The sequence below is a fragment of the Cuculus canorus genome, chromosome 5, assembly GCF_017976375.1.
Source record: "Cuculus canorus isolate bCucCan1 chromosome 5, bCucCan1.pri, whole genome shotgun sequence".
In the NCBI taxonomy this organism is placed as follows: Eukaryota; Metazoa; Chordata; class Aves; order Cuculiformes; family Cuculidae; genus Cuculus; species Cuculus canorus.
In genome coordinates, this window is record NC_071405.1 from 41,821,706 (window position 1) to 41,836,284 (window position 14,579).

Consider the following 14,579-nt stretch of genomic DNA (forward strand, 5'->3'; position numbering starts at 1 on the left):
ATATATGCTTCCTATGAACTCCTGGAGTGTGTCCGTAGAAGAGCGACGAAGCTGGTGAAGGGGCTGGAGAACAAGTCTTACGAGGAGCAGCTGAGGGAACTGGGGTTGTTTAGCCTGGAGAAGAGGAGACTGAGGGGAGAACTTATCCCTCTCTACAACTACCTAAAAGGAGGTTGTAGAGAGGTGGGTGTTGGTCTCTTCTCCCAAGCGATAGATGATAGGACAAGAAGGAATGGCCTTAAGGTGCATCAGGGAAAGTTTAGATTGGACATTAGGAAAAATTTCTTCACAGAAGGGGTTATCAAGCTCTGGCACAAGCTGCCCAGGGAGGTGATTTGAGTCACCATTCCTGGAGGTATTTGAAAGGAGGGTAGATGAAGTGCTTAGGGATATGATTTTGTAGGGGATAGGTATGGTTGGAGTTGATGATCTCAAAGGTCTTTTCCAACCTAATGATTCTATATCTGACTCATTTGACCCTACCTGGTCTACATTGTCAGCGTTTTGGTGTTCTTAAATCCTCATTATATCAGGCTTTTCTCCTGGATTCCAGTACACCTTCCTGCACATACATAACACCTGGGAGGAATTGACAGCTTCCCATGCCTAATTGTGTCTTAATATAAATCATGGTAGCTACGTTTCTGAAAACCTAATAATCTGATCACCTTGTAGTAAATCAATAACTCAAAGTCAACAATGTTATGTCATACAGAAGTGCCAATATCCATATTTTGCAGCTGAGGTGTACTGAGGTGAGAACATACTGGACTTCTTGCCAAGGATCATGCAGGATATGCGAGGCAAAGGTACCTTCGTGCTGAATCTTAGACTAGACCTTATCTGCTAGGTCACAGATTTATTCTCTTCTTTTACTACTTGGTTCTAACATTGCCTGCATTCTGCAGGCGCAGGTTCTGGTAGGTACCAAAACAGCACATAACAGAAGTATTTTCAAGGGGTCAGCAGAAACACCATAGTTTTATAAAAGCTGTTAACTTCTTAAAAATGAAAGCATCTATTTCACAGGAACAGGAAGCATTGAGATCCCTGTGCTTTGTTTAGTGGTAAATGGAGGACCAGGCACACTTGAGGTAAGAAGCTGTTTGCAACTTTAGGAAAATAAATTGACCGTTGCTAAGTAATTAATGGAAAATTCATCTGGATGACAGACACGGATATTGGCACTTTACATGAAGTAAGAATTCATACGTATACACCATTAAGAACTGAATTCTGTTAATGCTAAATCTACCAGTACTTGTTTGGGAGAAATATTTCCTTTTGAGTAGGCACCAGCTAATCATTAAAGCTTCCATTGCCAGCTTGTACAGTCGGAAGTAGGAATCCAAAACCAAAACAAACCCACGGAAGCCAGCTCCAAATCTGGCTAAACAGAAATACTGTGGTATTACTCGAGATTACGTAGAAAGATCAGTTTAATCACCCAGTGCTGTCCAGCAGCAGTAAGACAGCTGTCGGTGTCACAGAGCTCAAAAGGAAGTACATGACCATATTCACTAGATATGCCATTTAAAATTATAGTGACCTAATTTCACAGAGCAAAACACAATGCAGGGTAGAAGACAGGAGAGTGATCTGCTAACAATCCCATATCTTCTTAGTAAAGGATAAATTTTGATTTTTTGCTGAGTAGTTCTACAACTTAAGGAACTTGTTAACTAGGAAATACTATTTAATTTATATTTTACTTTAACTCATATTTTACTTTGCTACTTTATAGCAGTCTTGTATGGCCACGTGACATTTTTTGTAATATTCTCAGACAAAAAGAAATATTCTACAATACTTTTAGAATGACATTTAACCATAATTTAAAGTTTCCAAATGATGAGACTCTGCCACACAAGCTGGTAACCTCTCTCAGAATGACTCATTTCTAGTTACATTTTCTAGTTTCAGTTTCCAGTCCCTGTATCTTGGCATCCTTTTGTCAGGTGGACTGAAACACACAGGTATTAGAAATCTCATTTTTTAAACTAAGAGTGTGTGTCACCTCTTGAACTTTCCTTCTAGAAGATAAATATGTCAGTGTTTTTTATATCTTGGGTGTTGAAAAACCACATATCACAACCTATGAATCCTCTTTTAAAAGTTTAGTGAACAAAGTGACTAACAATAAAATAACAAAAAATCTAACAATAGTTAGAATCTTAGAGTCTCATTCGTTTCTTGCATAACTCCAGAGTAAGAAACAGATGGGCAGCAAATAGTCATTATTGCAATTATGCTGCCATGCCCTCTGCTTTCTTCTCTCAACAACTTGCCTGACTCATTTTGAATTGCACAAGTAATAGAATTATCAGCCTTTAACTCTTGTAGTTGCTATGCTTCTGCCTGTGTCCCAGTGTTGTATTCCCACAGGCAAATACCTGATTTTCAGAACATATCGCCAGGTTTAGCAGCTAAAAAGCCTGCCAGGAATTTCTGTATAGTGCCCCTCTTGCACTTGACTATGATGAAACACAAACTACAGGGGAAATAAAAAGGTCAGGAACAAGAAGTTCAATGCATTGTTTGTCCAAATCAGGTTGCTTAGCTAATCAGCAGATGTGTCATGAAAAGTAGTACAGTCAGGGGCCTATACATGGATGACCTGCTGCAGTATCAGAGAAATCTGAATAGTTTAGAGGAGTCTGAACTGATTCCATAGAGAATCTGGTTTGGGTACACATTTATTCCTAGTTCGCAAGAAATCCTTCTTTTGAATGACATTTTGTCTCCATACACTTATTGTAACAATGTACTTTTTAAACTACAGAGAATTTGCAGTGGTTTGGAAAATTCTGCTCCCTGGCTCATCTTAGCAGGGTCTGGAGGTACAGCTGACATCTTAGCTGCATTCATGAATGACCCAGAGCTTGTCACACCAGAAGCTGTTGAAAAGCAATTTAAGGAGAAATTCCCTGCAGAAAGCTTCTTGCGGAAGGACATTCTCCAATGGACAGCAACAGTGAGCCCATATGTTTGATAATTACGCACGTCGTGTTAACAAGCTCTCTCTTACCATTGCTAGCTTCAGTAGCCCACACAGTACAAATTTGACAAGAAGTTGCCCAGAAGTTTTGGGTACTCCAGTGCTCCAACACTAGAGTCATAGAATACCTCTCTATGATTAAAATAAAGTGCTCAGTTGATAATAGAAACTACTTTGTCCTAGTGAATCAGCTGAACACTTAGGGCTCTGTTCGTCTTCAATTACTTCCGCAAGTAACAGCCAGCACCCAGGAACCCCATAGTCCTTCTGGAGAACATGAAGCATTATTTGTACTCTACAGCTGTGGAGTTTATGCAGCTGTGACAGAAGAGACCTAATTCATGCCCTACAGCTGTTAAATGGAAGTCTAATTGTAGATAAGTATGCATAAATTAAAAAGAAATGAAGAGCATTTAGATATTATCCTATATATTATCACTTATGTGTGTTCTTAAAAAGAAAGACAAAAAAGATTCACAGAGTTTCCTTACTCTTCATTTTGAGGCACATCTGCTGGACTTAAACCATTATGCAGAAGTGTTTAAGAAATAAAAAAAAAAACACTTTGACATTGTCTTTATGTGGAAGACTGAAGAGCACTGTATGCCTGAGACAAACCAACTTGATCCACTTGATCTGGCCTGCTACTTATTCTTTGCCGTCTCTGCTGTAATCCTCAGCTTTAGAAGTTCCACATATTAATTCCATTAGGGAGAACTTTGCCAGATGACTAACACAAGGGGATGGAAGGGCATCTAGAAGCAATATTGCCAGATGCTCACGAAGTCTCAGTGCAGCTGCAGTGCGAGAAAGAAAACACAATAAACAGAGAAGCAGAAGGAAAGAGTACTGTAAATATCAATATTTGATGACTTTTACTGAAATCAAATTTAGAGACTATGCTTTTAAATAAACAACTCTGACAGTCAAACTTAAATGTCAAAGCAGGAAAATATAAAAGAAAACTAGTGGTATACTGTCCACAGCATGACTATGAGTCAAATAAGAAGGTGAGTTAAGGAAGGATCTTTTAACTAAAGCACTGTTCTGGTTCTCAGGATATCCAAGTTCTGTTCCTCCTATCCTGCTAGGTGATTTTGGAAAAGGCAGTAGCTCCTTGCCTTAGGCCTTATTTATACATGTGAAACTAACAATGTCTTCTTGCCAAACCTCAGCTGTATTATTAGAATATAAGCTCTTTGGGTATAAGTATGGGTGATCTCCACTAGGCTCTTAGGCATTAATATATAGCAGTAGAACGAGGTAAAATTATTTTTGTTTCAACTCTCAATAGATTCAGAATATCATTTCACACCAACACCTTTTGACTCTACACAACTTTGAGCAAGATGGTTCAGGGGAACTAGACACAGTCATTTTAAAAGCTCTAGTAAAAGGTAAGAACAACAAACACAGCACGGTATCTTACTTGTCTTGTTTGACTTCTATGCCATAAATGTATTTTATTCTTGTCCAGAGCAAGTTCAGTTGGCTGTTGTATCCAATTTCATTTCTGATGCAGATTTCTTCTGCTTGCTTATTAACAAATGAACTGTGGCACTTAACATGGCTCTTGTAACCTTCCTTTAAAATAGTGTTTGCTTTTTGAAGTTGCACCATTGTATAGCACTATTTTAATCACTACTTCATTTCACTACTTGCTTCTCTTAGTAGTAGAAGTTACAGAAGAACTGAAATAAACTGGAGCAGCTATTCCGATTACAAGCCATTTAAAAACAAACCAAAACAAAATAAAACCCCAGCACACAGGTACATCTGAGCTGCCTCAGTTCCAGAAACAATGCATTTCTCCTATAAGAAATCTTCACTGTATCTTCTGAAAGAAGACATTACTTGCTTTGCCACTCATTTGAGTTTGCGTTAACCTAATTGTTTGTGTTAGCCTATATTTTGCACGGGGGAAAAAAGACAGTCTATTTCCTAACATGCTGATTAAAACAATACAAAACCAATAGCCAGTTCTGTCCTCTCCTTTCTGAAAGCCAGTGTCTCTCTTAAAATCCTGCAGATATTTAAACTTAATGTTTTAATATAGGATTCAGCTAGCAAAAAATACTTTATTAGTATTTCTTAAGAAAAAAAATGCTGTGAAAAGCTCTTGTTTAAGCAACTCACAGATCTGTGACAGCTGAAGGAGAGCTTATATTGAAACTGCCAATGGTATACTAAACTAAATATAACAGGTATAAAGTACTGAGTTTATTTGCATCTCCTATTTTTGCCAGCCTGTAAAAGTCAAAGTCAGGAGGCTCAGGAATACCTGGATGAACTGAAGTTGGCAGTGGCCTGGAATAGAGTGGACATAGCTAAAAGTGAAATATTCAATGGGGACGTGGAGTGGAAGGTACCAAGTTTTATTGCCTTAGAGGACAACTGCTGTATAATCAAACGTGTACAGGACACTGAAACATCCTGATAGAGGGTTTCAGCTTTTAACACTACTTTTTAGCCTGCATTCTCCACTAAGAGATTGTGCAGTGATAGTATGCTTCCTTAGTTTTTTTGTCTTTCTGGTCCCCTATATGATAATGGCTTAAAGATATACAAATCATTCTGTGATCATGGTCTCTTTCTTGAGCTCTTTAGGGGCAAGAATCTTTCCTCCCATTCTGTAGTCTTTTAAAACAAACAAACGTGAGCTTACAAAGCAAAGAAGCATACAGATATTAATGTTGGAAGATGGTAGGAAGAATGTCACTGTTTGCGAATGCTGCATAAACAGTGTGGTGGATACCTAACATCACAACTGCTACAGCGTGCTATTAATGTTGATATTTTAACACTAGTGCTTACATGGCTATTTTGTCATAGAGAAATAAAGAGAGTTCTATCTCTCTTTCTCATTATACCCACTGCTGACCTGGAGGAAGACAGTGTGTTAAATCTCACCTCATGTTAAATCTTACCTCCCTCATCACCAATCCATTATTACCCAAATAAATTCTTCTTTTCTCCTTCATTAATCTAGTCCTGTGACCTGGAGGAAGTGATGATGGATGCTCTGGTCAATGACAAACCAGAATTTGTAAAATTATTTATTGACAACGGGGCTAACATATCCGAATTCCTGACATACAGTCGTCTGCAGATACTCTACTGTTCCATTTCTCAGAAATGTCTCCTCTATGAACTTCTACTGAAGAAGCATGAAGAAAGCAAGCTGACCTTGTTGGGGCTTACTGGTCAACAGCAGAAGGAGATGAGCCCACTCTTCACTCTCAGTGAGGTCTCTAGAGTTCTCAAAGATTTTCTTCATGATGCATGCAAAGATTTCTATCAAGACCTCAGATATGGAGACAAAAAGAGATCTGTGAGTTACAATTTTCCATCATAGTCCTGCTCCCCTACAATTTAAAATTTGAAAAATTTTAACCAAGTCTAGCCTTTGGGGGTGGGGCAGGAAAGGAAAGGGAAGACGAGAGAAACACTGACTTCAGTTTCTCATTCCTGTTTTCAACTCATGATTATTACAGCTAAAATGCTGTCATCTTTTTAATTTCAAAATTAAAAAGGAAAATAAAGGAATTTCTAAGATAGACTGCTTTTGAATCCCCTTTCTCTCCCTCTGCATGTGGGGTTGTATGCAAGGTTTTACTGTACGTTGAACTAGTGCTAAGATATGGCCTGTTAGAGGATCTGTAGAGGCCCCTGTACCTCCCACTCTTCAACTCAACTTCCAGAGACCATTCCTCATTCTATCATGATGCACACAGAGAACAGTTTGATCTTATTAGCCTCACATGTATAAGAACAGATTCAATGAAAGCCGTATGAGGAATATGAAGAAATAGAATTAGGTTTATTAAGGAGAAATCTGACATAAAAATAGCAGTCTGCCTTTCTCATACAGAACTTCAAGCAGAAGTACTGGAAAGACAACATTTTCTAGGAGAAAGACAACATTTTCTAGGAGAAATACAACATTTTCTAGGAGAAAGACAAGCAGGTGATGCCGATTTTCAGTTCCAGGTCTGATGTGGTAATCTTTGCATGCAAAACTTCCCAGATTTATACCGTGTAGGATTAGATTGGATATTCAAGAATATGTAGTGCATGATATTTGCCTTAGGTCATTATAGTCTTATTACTGAGTGACAAAATACGCAGGAAGAAATTAAAATGACTGCATGAAGTGGCCCCGACAATCACCCTGGCCAAGATATAATAAGGATAACATGTGAGCGGTACCACTGTGGAATGTTTATAGGTCACTGTCCAAAATTGTGCTATAGATATATAATCATTTTTGCATTTTGACAGTGTATTTATTATTGAAACTCATAAGTACCAAAGTTGTTGCAAGAGCATCAGCAATAAGTTTGGACACATTATTTCAAAACAAAGAGGTATACAGAAATTTCATTAAGATCAGAGTTTTAGACAAACTAAACAAGCAAACCTTTGATATTTGCCAAGTTTTGGTTTCATTTTTAAAACTGTTTAAAATAAAAGATGAATTAAAAAAAAAATCTCATTCGAGAGCTTCAATCACTTTTGTTTTGGTAAAGTCTAGTAGTATGAAAAGATATGTTTGAATCTAGTTGGGGTTTCTTTGTTCACAAGGACAGACAATTTTGGACAATACCATTAAAGTGACTAAGCAGACTCCAGACTTTATAGAAATAAGGATTTGACACCAAAATCTAAATTACTTTTGTGGGATTTGGCAGTAAGTAAGCTAAAGCCAAGTGCTGTAAATAAGGCCCAAGTTAGATATCAGATCACACTGCCCACTAGTTTTCTTTCCTTTTTAAGCTTCTTCCCATGGCTGCCACCAGTGACTCAATCCCATGATCACTGTCAACAGAAAGAGTATCACAGTACTCTGCTTCAAGTTAGGAAATAGTGGCTACCTAGACTGATGAAATTTTTGGGATACCTTTATCTGCTGCAAAGTTTTCTGTGCAATTTGGTTGATTAAATTGCTCAAAAAACCAAACCCTGATACCTCAAACAAATGCCATTTAAAAAGTTGAATGGAATCCCATCATTTAAGTGATTTAAAAAATATATCCTCACAAAAACTTGTTTTATTAAAAAGAAACCCAAACACTCTGGCTGCTTCTAATTAACACAATAGATATAAAGGTAGTTTTAAAAAACACTTAAAACTCTGAACTTTACCTAAGCTGCTATACTTCCTCTGTTTTTTAGCAAACACTGAAGAAATTAGCAGTGTTCTACTTAAAATACTCCATGTACGAGGGAGAGGTTTCTCAAAGGAAATACTGAAAAGAGGGCATTGATGCCCTCTATTCTTGTCCTGTAGAGGACTGTGGTGAGATTTTTGTTCTGCTGAAATAAAATGCCTTTTGTTCCCTTTTGTCTGAATCTATGTCCTCTGTGGCAGTTCAGCAGAATACAACGTAACTGAAAGCAAGTTCAGATTAGTTAATCACAGGTCTGTTTTGTATGATATTACACACCAGTGGTAAAACCCTGGTGTTAATAAAGTCCATGAGTGCCACACTATCAACTTGAATGGAGCCATGGTTTCATCCAGAATGTTCTCACAGATATTGAGTTATACTGCAGATGCAAACACCCTCTGATTCAGTAAAGAATGAACTAATTACCTCTCAGTCCTACAGAAAAGAAAAATCAAAAGGACATGAAGGAGCTGGCAAGGCCAAGAGCAGCTTAGATCATGTCATTTGCATGTAATGAGACTGCAAAGCAGGTTTTAATTTCTACAAACCGTATTTCAGGATAAAACGAATACAAAGCGATTACCTGGGCCCTTGGATATGAACCAGAAAAGCGAAAATCCTTGGAGGGATCTGTTTGTATGGGCAGTACTTCAAAACCGGCACAAGATGGCAAACTATTTCTGGGCTATGGTAAGCTTTGCGCTGTAACTGCTTCAGGTGAAATATTGGCATATTTCAAGCATGTGGGGTGTTTCTTGCCCAGCCTTGCAGCTCAGATGACAGATAGGTTTGTTTCTAAAATATGAGCTGTGGCATTTATAGGGCCTTTAATCTCCACATGACTCATGCCAGCAGTGGGCAGAGGGGCTGACATTGCGGGAGGGCAGAGCAGGTGTAAATCAGCCCAGCCTGAAACACTGCTGCTTAACTGCAGCTGCAGAGCTGGCCTTCCTTGCTGTTGATGACTCACCACACAGTCTCAGGTTTTGTTCCTTCTACAATAGATCAATTGTTTGGATTCTAGCTCCATGAAGACAGTGCAATCCAATCGAGTATCTTTAGCTTACGTGCTGTATGTGTAGGGAACAACAGCATCATAGTTTCAATGTCTGTGCTTCAAGCAGGCATAATCGGCTCCTGTTTTACAATCCTCCACAACCAGCGCCCTGTCTCGTGCATCTGCAGTGCAATGCCATTGCTTCCCTACCCCCACAGAGACAGACACGGTTATCAGGCTCCATCCCTGAGCTTCCAGATGGCTGCATCTGGCACAGGGAGGGGGCAGAGGGAGTCATGGACAGGGACAAACTGCAGCACAGCTCTTCAGCCAGCGAGTGTGTGTGTGAGCAGACACATCTGCACTTTGCAGGGCCTTGTGTCTGTGGAGCCCTGTTATCAGAAGGCACGTTTCTCTGCCATGTGCCCCTTTCTGCCTCTGACAGATGTGCTCTCTCCCTTCCCGTACGTCCTTATGCAGGGTCTCAGCATAGCCATAGGTGAGGTGTCTTGGCACTTTGAGACCGTTCTGCTCTATTTCCATAACACATTCTTCTTTCAGTCTCTGACTGCTACTCCAAATCAGGTCCTCTAAGGTCAGTGAAATCCAGAAATCTCTAGTCTTATAAGGCACAAGAACTACCAATATGTGTTTTCAGTTCTCAAATACCTCTAAAACTGTTGCTCCAATTGACAGTTTGGACAATCAAGTCTGTATTTACGGGAAGATTCTTTGAGGGGAAACATGCACAACGTTTTGGTTTTGTTACACGTGTCCCTCAGTGAAGTCTCCCTAGTTCAGAAATGCCCTCCACTGCATGGTAAAAGTAGCACTCCTTTGAATTCTGCAGGGTCAGGAGGGTGTAGCTTCAGCCCTGGCAGCCTGCAAGATCCTTAAAGAGATGTCCCGCCTGGAGACAGAAACTGAAGTAGCACGTATAATGAAAGAGGCCAAGTATGAGCAGCTTGCTGTTGGTAAGTAACAGCACCTTTTTAATAGCATTAAAAATTTAACAAGTGACTGCCATTGGAAGGCAAGCAAGTGAAAAAAATACTGTTTCAGTTGTAAAAGGTCAACCGCCATGAATAATTTAACAGTCCTGCGCACAGGCAGTCCCAAACATTCAAATATCACATAAGAAAGACTTAAAACCCAATCATTTTGGAAAAATCAGTGTTCCAAGATTGGCACCGGGGATGCAGAGAAGCAATGACTCTCCTGCTGCATGTTGGTATCTCAAGGGTCTGTCCTGAGTAGAAAGTGTGTTACAGTGATGGGCAAGACAGAATAACTGAAACACTTGCAGGCTCACAGCAGCCTGGTTTTCCTGCAATATCAAGCTTGCTCTGTAAGGGCCACTAGAGCAACAAGTTTTAAGATTTGTCTTTGCTGCTAAAAATAATTTGAGATTACCTCACCCAGAAGAGGGCTGGGAAACTGCAATGAGGCTCAGGCTAATTTCACAGCGGACAAGCCGCCCCTCCCTGCCGCAGTAAGCATTCAAACATCCGCAATGCTCGAATTCCTCTCTTTGCGTGGTTTAAAAACAGATGTCTGCACACAAGCTTCTCTGCTGATCCGACTTCAATCAAATCCATATCTGAAGACAGCACTGCTGTGAACAGAGGGCTTTAAAGTACACTGCATGTGGAAATGCAGAGGTTCTTTCTGTCCCCTTAGATCTAGTACATCAAGCAGCTGAAGGATCATGCAGACATTGCTACATTTATACACAGACCACATATTCCTCTTTGCTCAAAGGGCCATTATTATTTACAAAAAATAAAAATCAGCTTCCCCTATAATCACAGGGCTTGAGTAATTTAGTCATGGAATTACAGGGCCTAATCCAATACACAGAAATCTTCTTCTTGGTTTTGGTGAGTTATAGATCAGATGCTCAATTTTAATTTCTGGTCCAGATAGCACTGTTCATATTAAATAGAGCAAACAACAAATAAGAATGATAAATTCCAAAAGAAGTCTGTATACCAGCCTATTTTAAGTTAACTTGTTGCTTTCCGCAGCCCTCAGAGTGTAAGAACAAAGTGTAGGCTGGCCTAGGAAAAGTACTGCAAGGATCAAGTGAATCAGCAGAATTAAGCAGGCCACAACACTTTTGTGTGTAGTATTATTTTATGTCAAATAGGTATGTCTTAAACCCAAGGATTTGTTGGCTACAAGCCAAAGCAGATCTGGTCCCTTTGTTTGGTCTATTCAGTAGAATGGGGCCAGTGTGGCAACTCAGCCTTCAAAGTGTAAGAAGATCACCCAAGAGATTCAGTTTTGCTTGATATTGCCTGAAGCTCCACATGAGGCATCTACAGACACAAGACTATAACAAATATTGACATGTTTCCAAGAAGTTTCTTATGCTGCTGTAGAAGTACTGAGAAAGAAAAATTTCTCCTCAGATCAAACAACAGGGAAAAAAACCAAAACCAAATCTCAAACCTGTTAAAGGGCCCAGTCTGAGAAGGAAGCATACAGGTAGAAAAAGGTAAAAGGAAGGTACTGAGATATTTACTCTACGCATTTCTGCAAATAGTGGGAATTCTAAAATTACAGTGATTATTTTTCCACCAAGGCAAATCTATTTCCTCTGCCTTCTGCTCCAATGCATGTATGTGCATGCATAAAGCCATAGCGTGTTACTCTTGCATTCAGCATCATTCCTATCTCCCTCCCATTCCTCTTAGCTCTCCCAGTCTCTTTTCAACTACTTCAGCCTTGCAGAAGTCTCTGGTGCAATAAGAAGCATCTGGCAGTGCTCAGACTTTGCTGCCACCATGCTGCACCCTATACACATCTATGGGGTTTTTTTCTATTTTTTCTCTTAAATTACAAGATCTGTTTGTCTATGTTTCCTTCATTTGGCAGAACTGTTTAATGAATGCTACCACAACAGTGAGGAGAGAGCGTTTGCTCTGTTGGTGAGGAAAAATCAGTACTGGAGCAAAACCACCTGCCTTCAGCTGGCTACAGAAGCAGATGCAAAGTCTTTCTTTGCACATGATGGTGTCCAGGTAAGTTTTACAGACACTTTCCTCACCACCTATACCCCCGAGACCTTTAAACATGATATTGCGCACAGAAGAGGATAGCAAAGCAACTGAACAACCTCATGAAACATATCATAGAATCATACCATAGAATCGCCAGGTTGGAAAGGACCCACTGGATCATTGAGTCCAACCATTCCTAACACTCCCTTAAACCATGTCCCTAAGCACTTCATCAACCCGTTCCTTAAACACCTCCAGGGACTCGACCACCTCCCTGGGCAGCCTGTTCCAGTGCTCGATGACTCTTTCTGTGAAGAATTTTTTTCTGATATCCAGCCTGAACCTCCCCTGGTGGAGCTTCAGGCCATTCCCCCTTGTCCTGTCCTCAGTCACTTGGGAGAAGAGGCCAGCTCCCTCCTCTCCACAACCTCCTTTCAGGTAGTTGTAGAGAGTAATAAGGTCACCCCTCAGCCTCCTCTTCTCCAGGCTAAACAACCCCAGCTCTCTCAGCCACTCCTCATAAGACTTGTTCTCCAGCCCCCTCACCAGCTTCATTGCTCTTCTCTGGACACGCTCCAGAGCCTCAACATCCTTCTTGTGAGGGGCCCAGAACTGTACACAGTATTCAAGGTGCAGCCTCACCAGTGCTGAGTACAGAGGGAGAATCACCTCCCTGGACCTGCTGGTCACACTATTTCTGATACAAGCCAAGATGCCGTTGGCCTTCTTGGCCACCTGGGCACACTGCTGGCTCATGTTCAGTCAGCTGCCAACCATTACCCCCACGTCCTTCTCCTCTGTAGAGCTCTCCAGCCACTCTTCCCCCAGTCTGTAGCATTGCATAGGGTTGTTGTGCCCCAAGTGCAGGACCCGGCATTTGGCCTTGTTGAACCTCATGCCATTGGCCTCAGCCTAGCGGTCCAGCCTGTTCAGATCCCTTTGCAGAGCCTCCCTACCCTCCAGCAGATCGACACTTCCTCCCAGCTTAGTGTCATCTGCAAACTTGCTGAGGGTACACTCAATGCCTTCATCCAGATAGTTGATAAAGACATTGAACAGGGCTGGACCCAGTACCGAGCCCTGAAGAACCCCACTTGTGACTGGCCTCCAGCTGGAGTTAACTCCATTTACTACCACTCTCTGGGCCCGGCCATCCAACCAGTTTTCAACCCAGGAGAGTGTGCGCCCATCCAGGCCAGAGGCTGACAGTTTCTGAAGCAGAATGCTGTGAGAAACTGTGTCAAAGGCTTTACTGAAGTCGAAGAAGACTACATCCACAGCCTTTCCCCCATCCAGTAGTCGAGTCATTTTGTCATAGAAGGCAATCAGGTTAGTTTGGCAAGATCTGCCTTTTGTAAACCCATGTTGACTGGGCCTGATCACCCAGTTCTCTTGCATGTGCTTCATGATAGCACTCAAGATTACCTGTTACATGACTTTCCCCAGCACTGAGGTCAGTCTGACAAGCCTGTAGTTCCCTGGATCCTCCCTGCAACCCTTCTTGTAGATGGGCACAACATCAGCCAGCCTCCAGTCTAGTGGAACTTCCCCAGTCAGCCAGGACCGCTGGAAGATGATGGAAAGGGGTTTGGAAAGGACATCCACCAGCTCCTTCAATACTCTTGCGTGGATCCCATCTGGCCCCACAGACTTGTGGGTGCCTAGGTGGGCAAGCAAGTCTCTAACCTCCTCCTCTTGGATCATGGGAGTCTCATTCTGCTCCTCTAACTCCTGGGTTTGTACACAGAGGGAACAACTTTCCTTGCTATTAAAGACTGAGGCAAAGAAGGCATTAAGTACCTCAGCCTTGTTCTTATCCCCTGTCACTGTTGTTCCTTCTGCATCCAATAAGGACTGAATATTCTCCCTAGTCCTCCTTTTCTTGTTGATGTATTTGTAGAAAGATTTTTTATTATCTTTCACAGATTTAGCCAATTTGATTTCTAGTTGGGCCTTAGCTCTCCTGATTTTTTCCCTGCACGATCTCACTTCGTCCCTGTAGTCCACCCAAGATGCCTGCCCTTTCCTCCAAAGCTCATAGACCTTCTTCTTCTTTTTGATGCATCCCAAAATCTCCCTGTTCAACCAAGCTGGATTTTTCCCCCGCTGGCTCCTTTTCTGGAACACAGGGATGGCTTGCTCCTGAGCTGCGAGGATTTCATTTTTTAAGAGCGCCCAACCCTCGTGGGCTCCCTTGCCCTGAAGGACTGTCTCCCAAGGGGACTTTGCCAACCAGCCTTCTGAACAGCCCAAAGTCTGCCCTCTGGAAGTTTCATGTGACTGTTTTGCTAATCCCCTTCTTCATCCCACCTAGAACTGAAAACCCTATCATCTCATGATCGCTTAGTCCCAGGCGTACCCCAACTGTCACATCCCCCACAAGACCTTCCCTATTCTCAAACAGCAGG

General features: G+C 41.3%; 1 protein-coding gene and 1 long non-coding RNA gene across 2 annotated transcripts in view; one reads left to right on the plus strand and one right to left on the minus strand.

The window, feature by feature from the left end:
• Positions 1 to 14,579, minus strand: part of LOC128852268 (uncharacterized) — a 41,715-nt gene that overhangs the window by 22,160 nt on the left and 4,976 nt on the right. The window lies entirely within an intron of this gene.
• The window catches only part of TRPM5 (transient receptor potential cation channel subfamily M member 5), a 44,837-nt gene that overhangs the window by 8,389 nt on the left and 21,869 nt on the right, over positions 1 to 14,579 (plus strand). Inside the window, 8 exon segments of the mRNA XM_054067689.1 lie at positions 1,030 to 1,094; positions 2,783 to 2,974; positions 4,293 to 4,395; positions 5,245 to 5,363; positions 5,988 to 6,329; positions 8,728 to 8,859; positions 10,017 to 10,140; positions 12,047 to 12,192. Of these exon segments, the coding sequence (XP_053923664.1) occupies positions 1,030 to 1,094; positions 2,783 to 2,974; positions 4,293 to 4,395; positions 5,245 to 5,363; positions 5,988 to 6,329; positions 8,728 to 8,859; positions 10,017 to 10,140; positions 12,047 to 12,192 (1,223 nt within the window).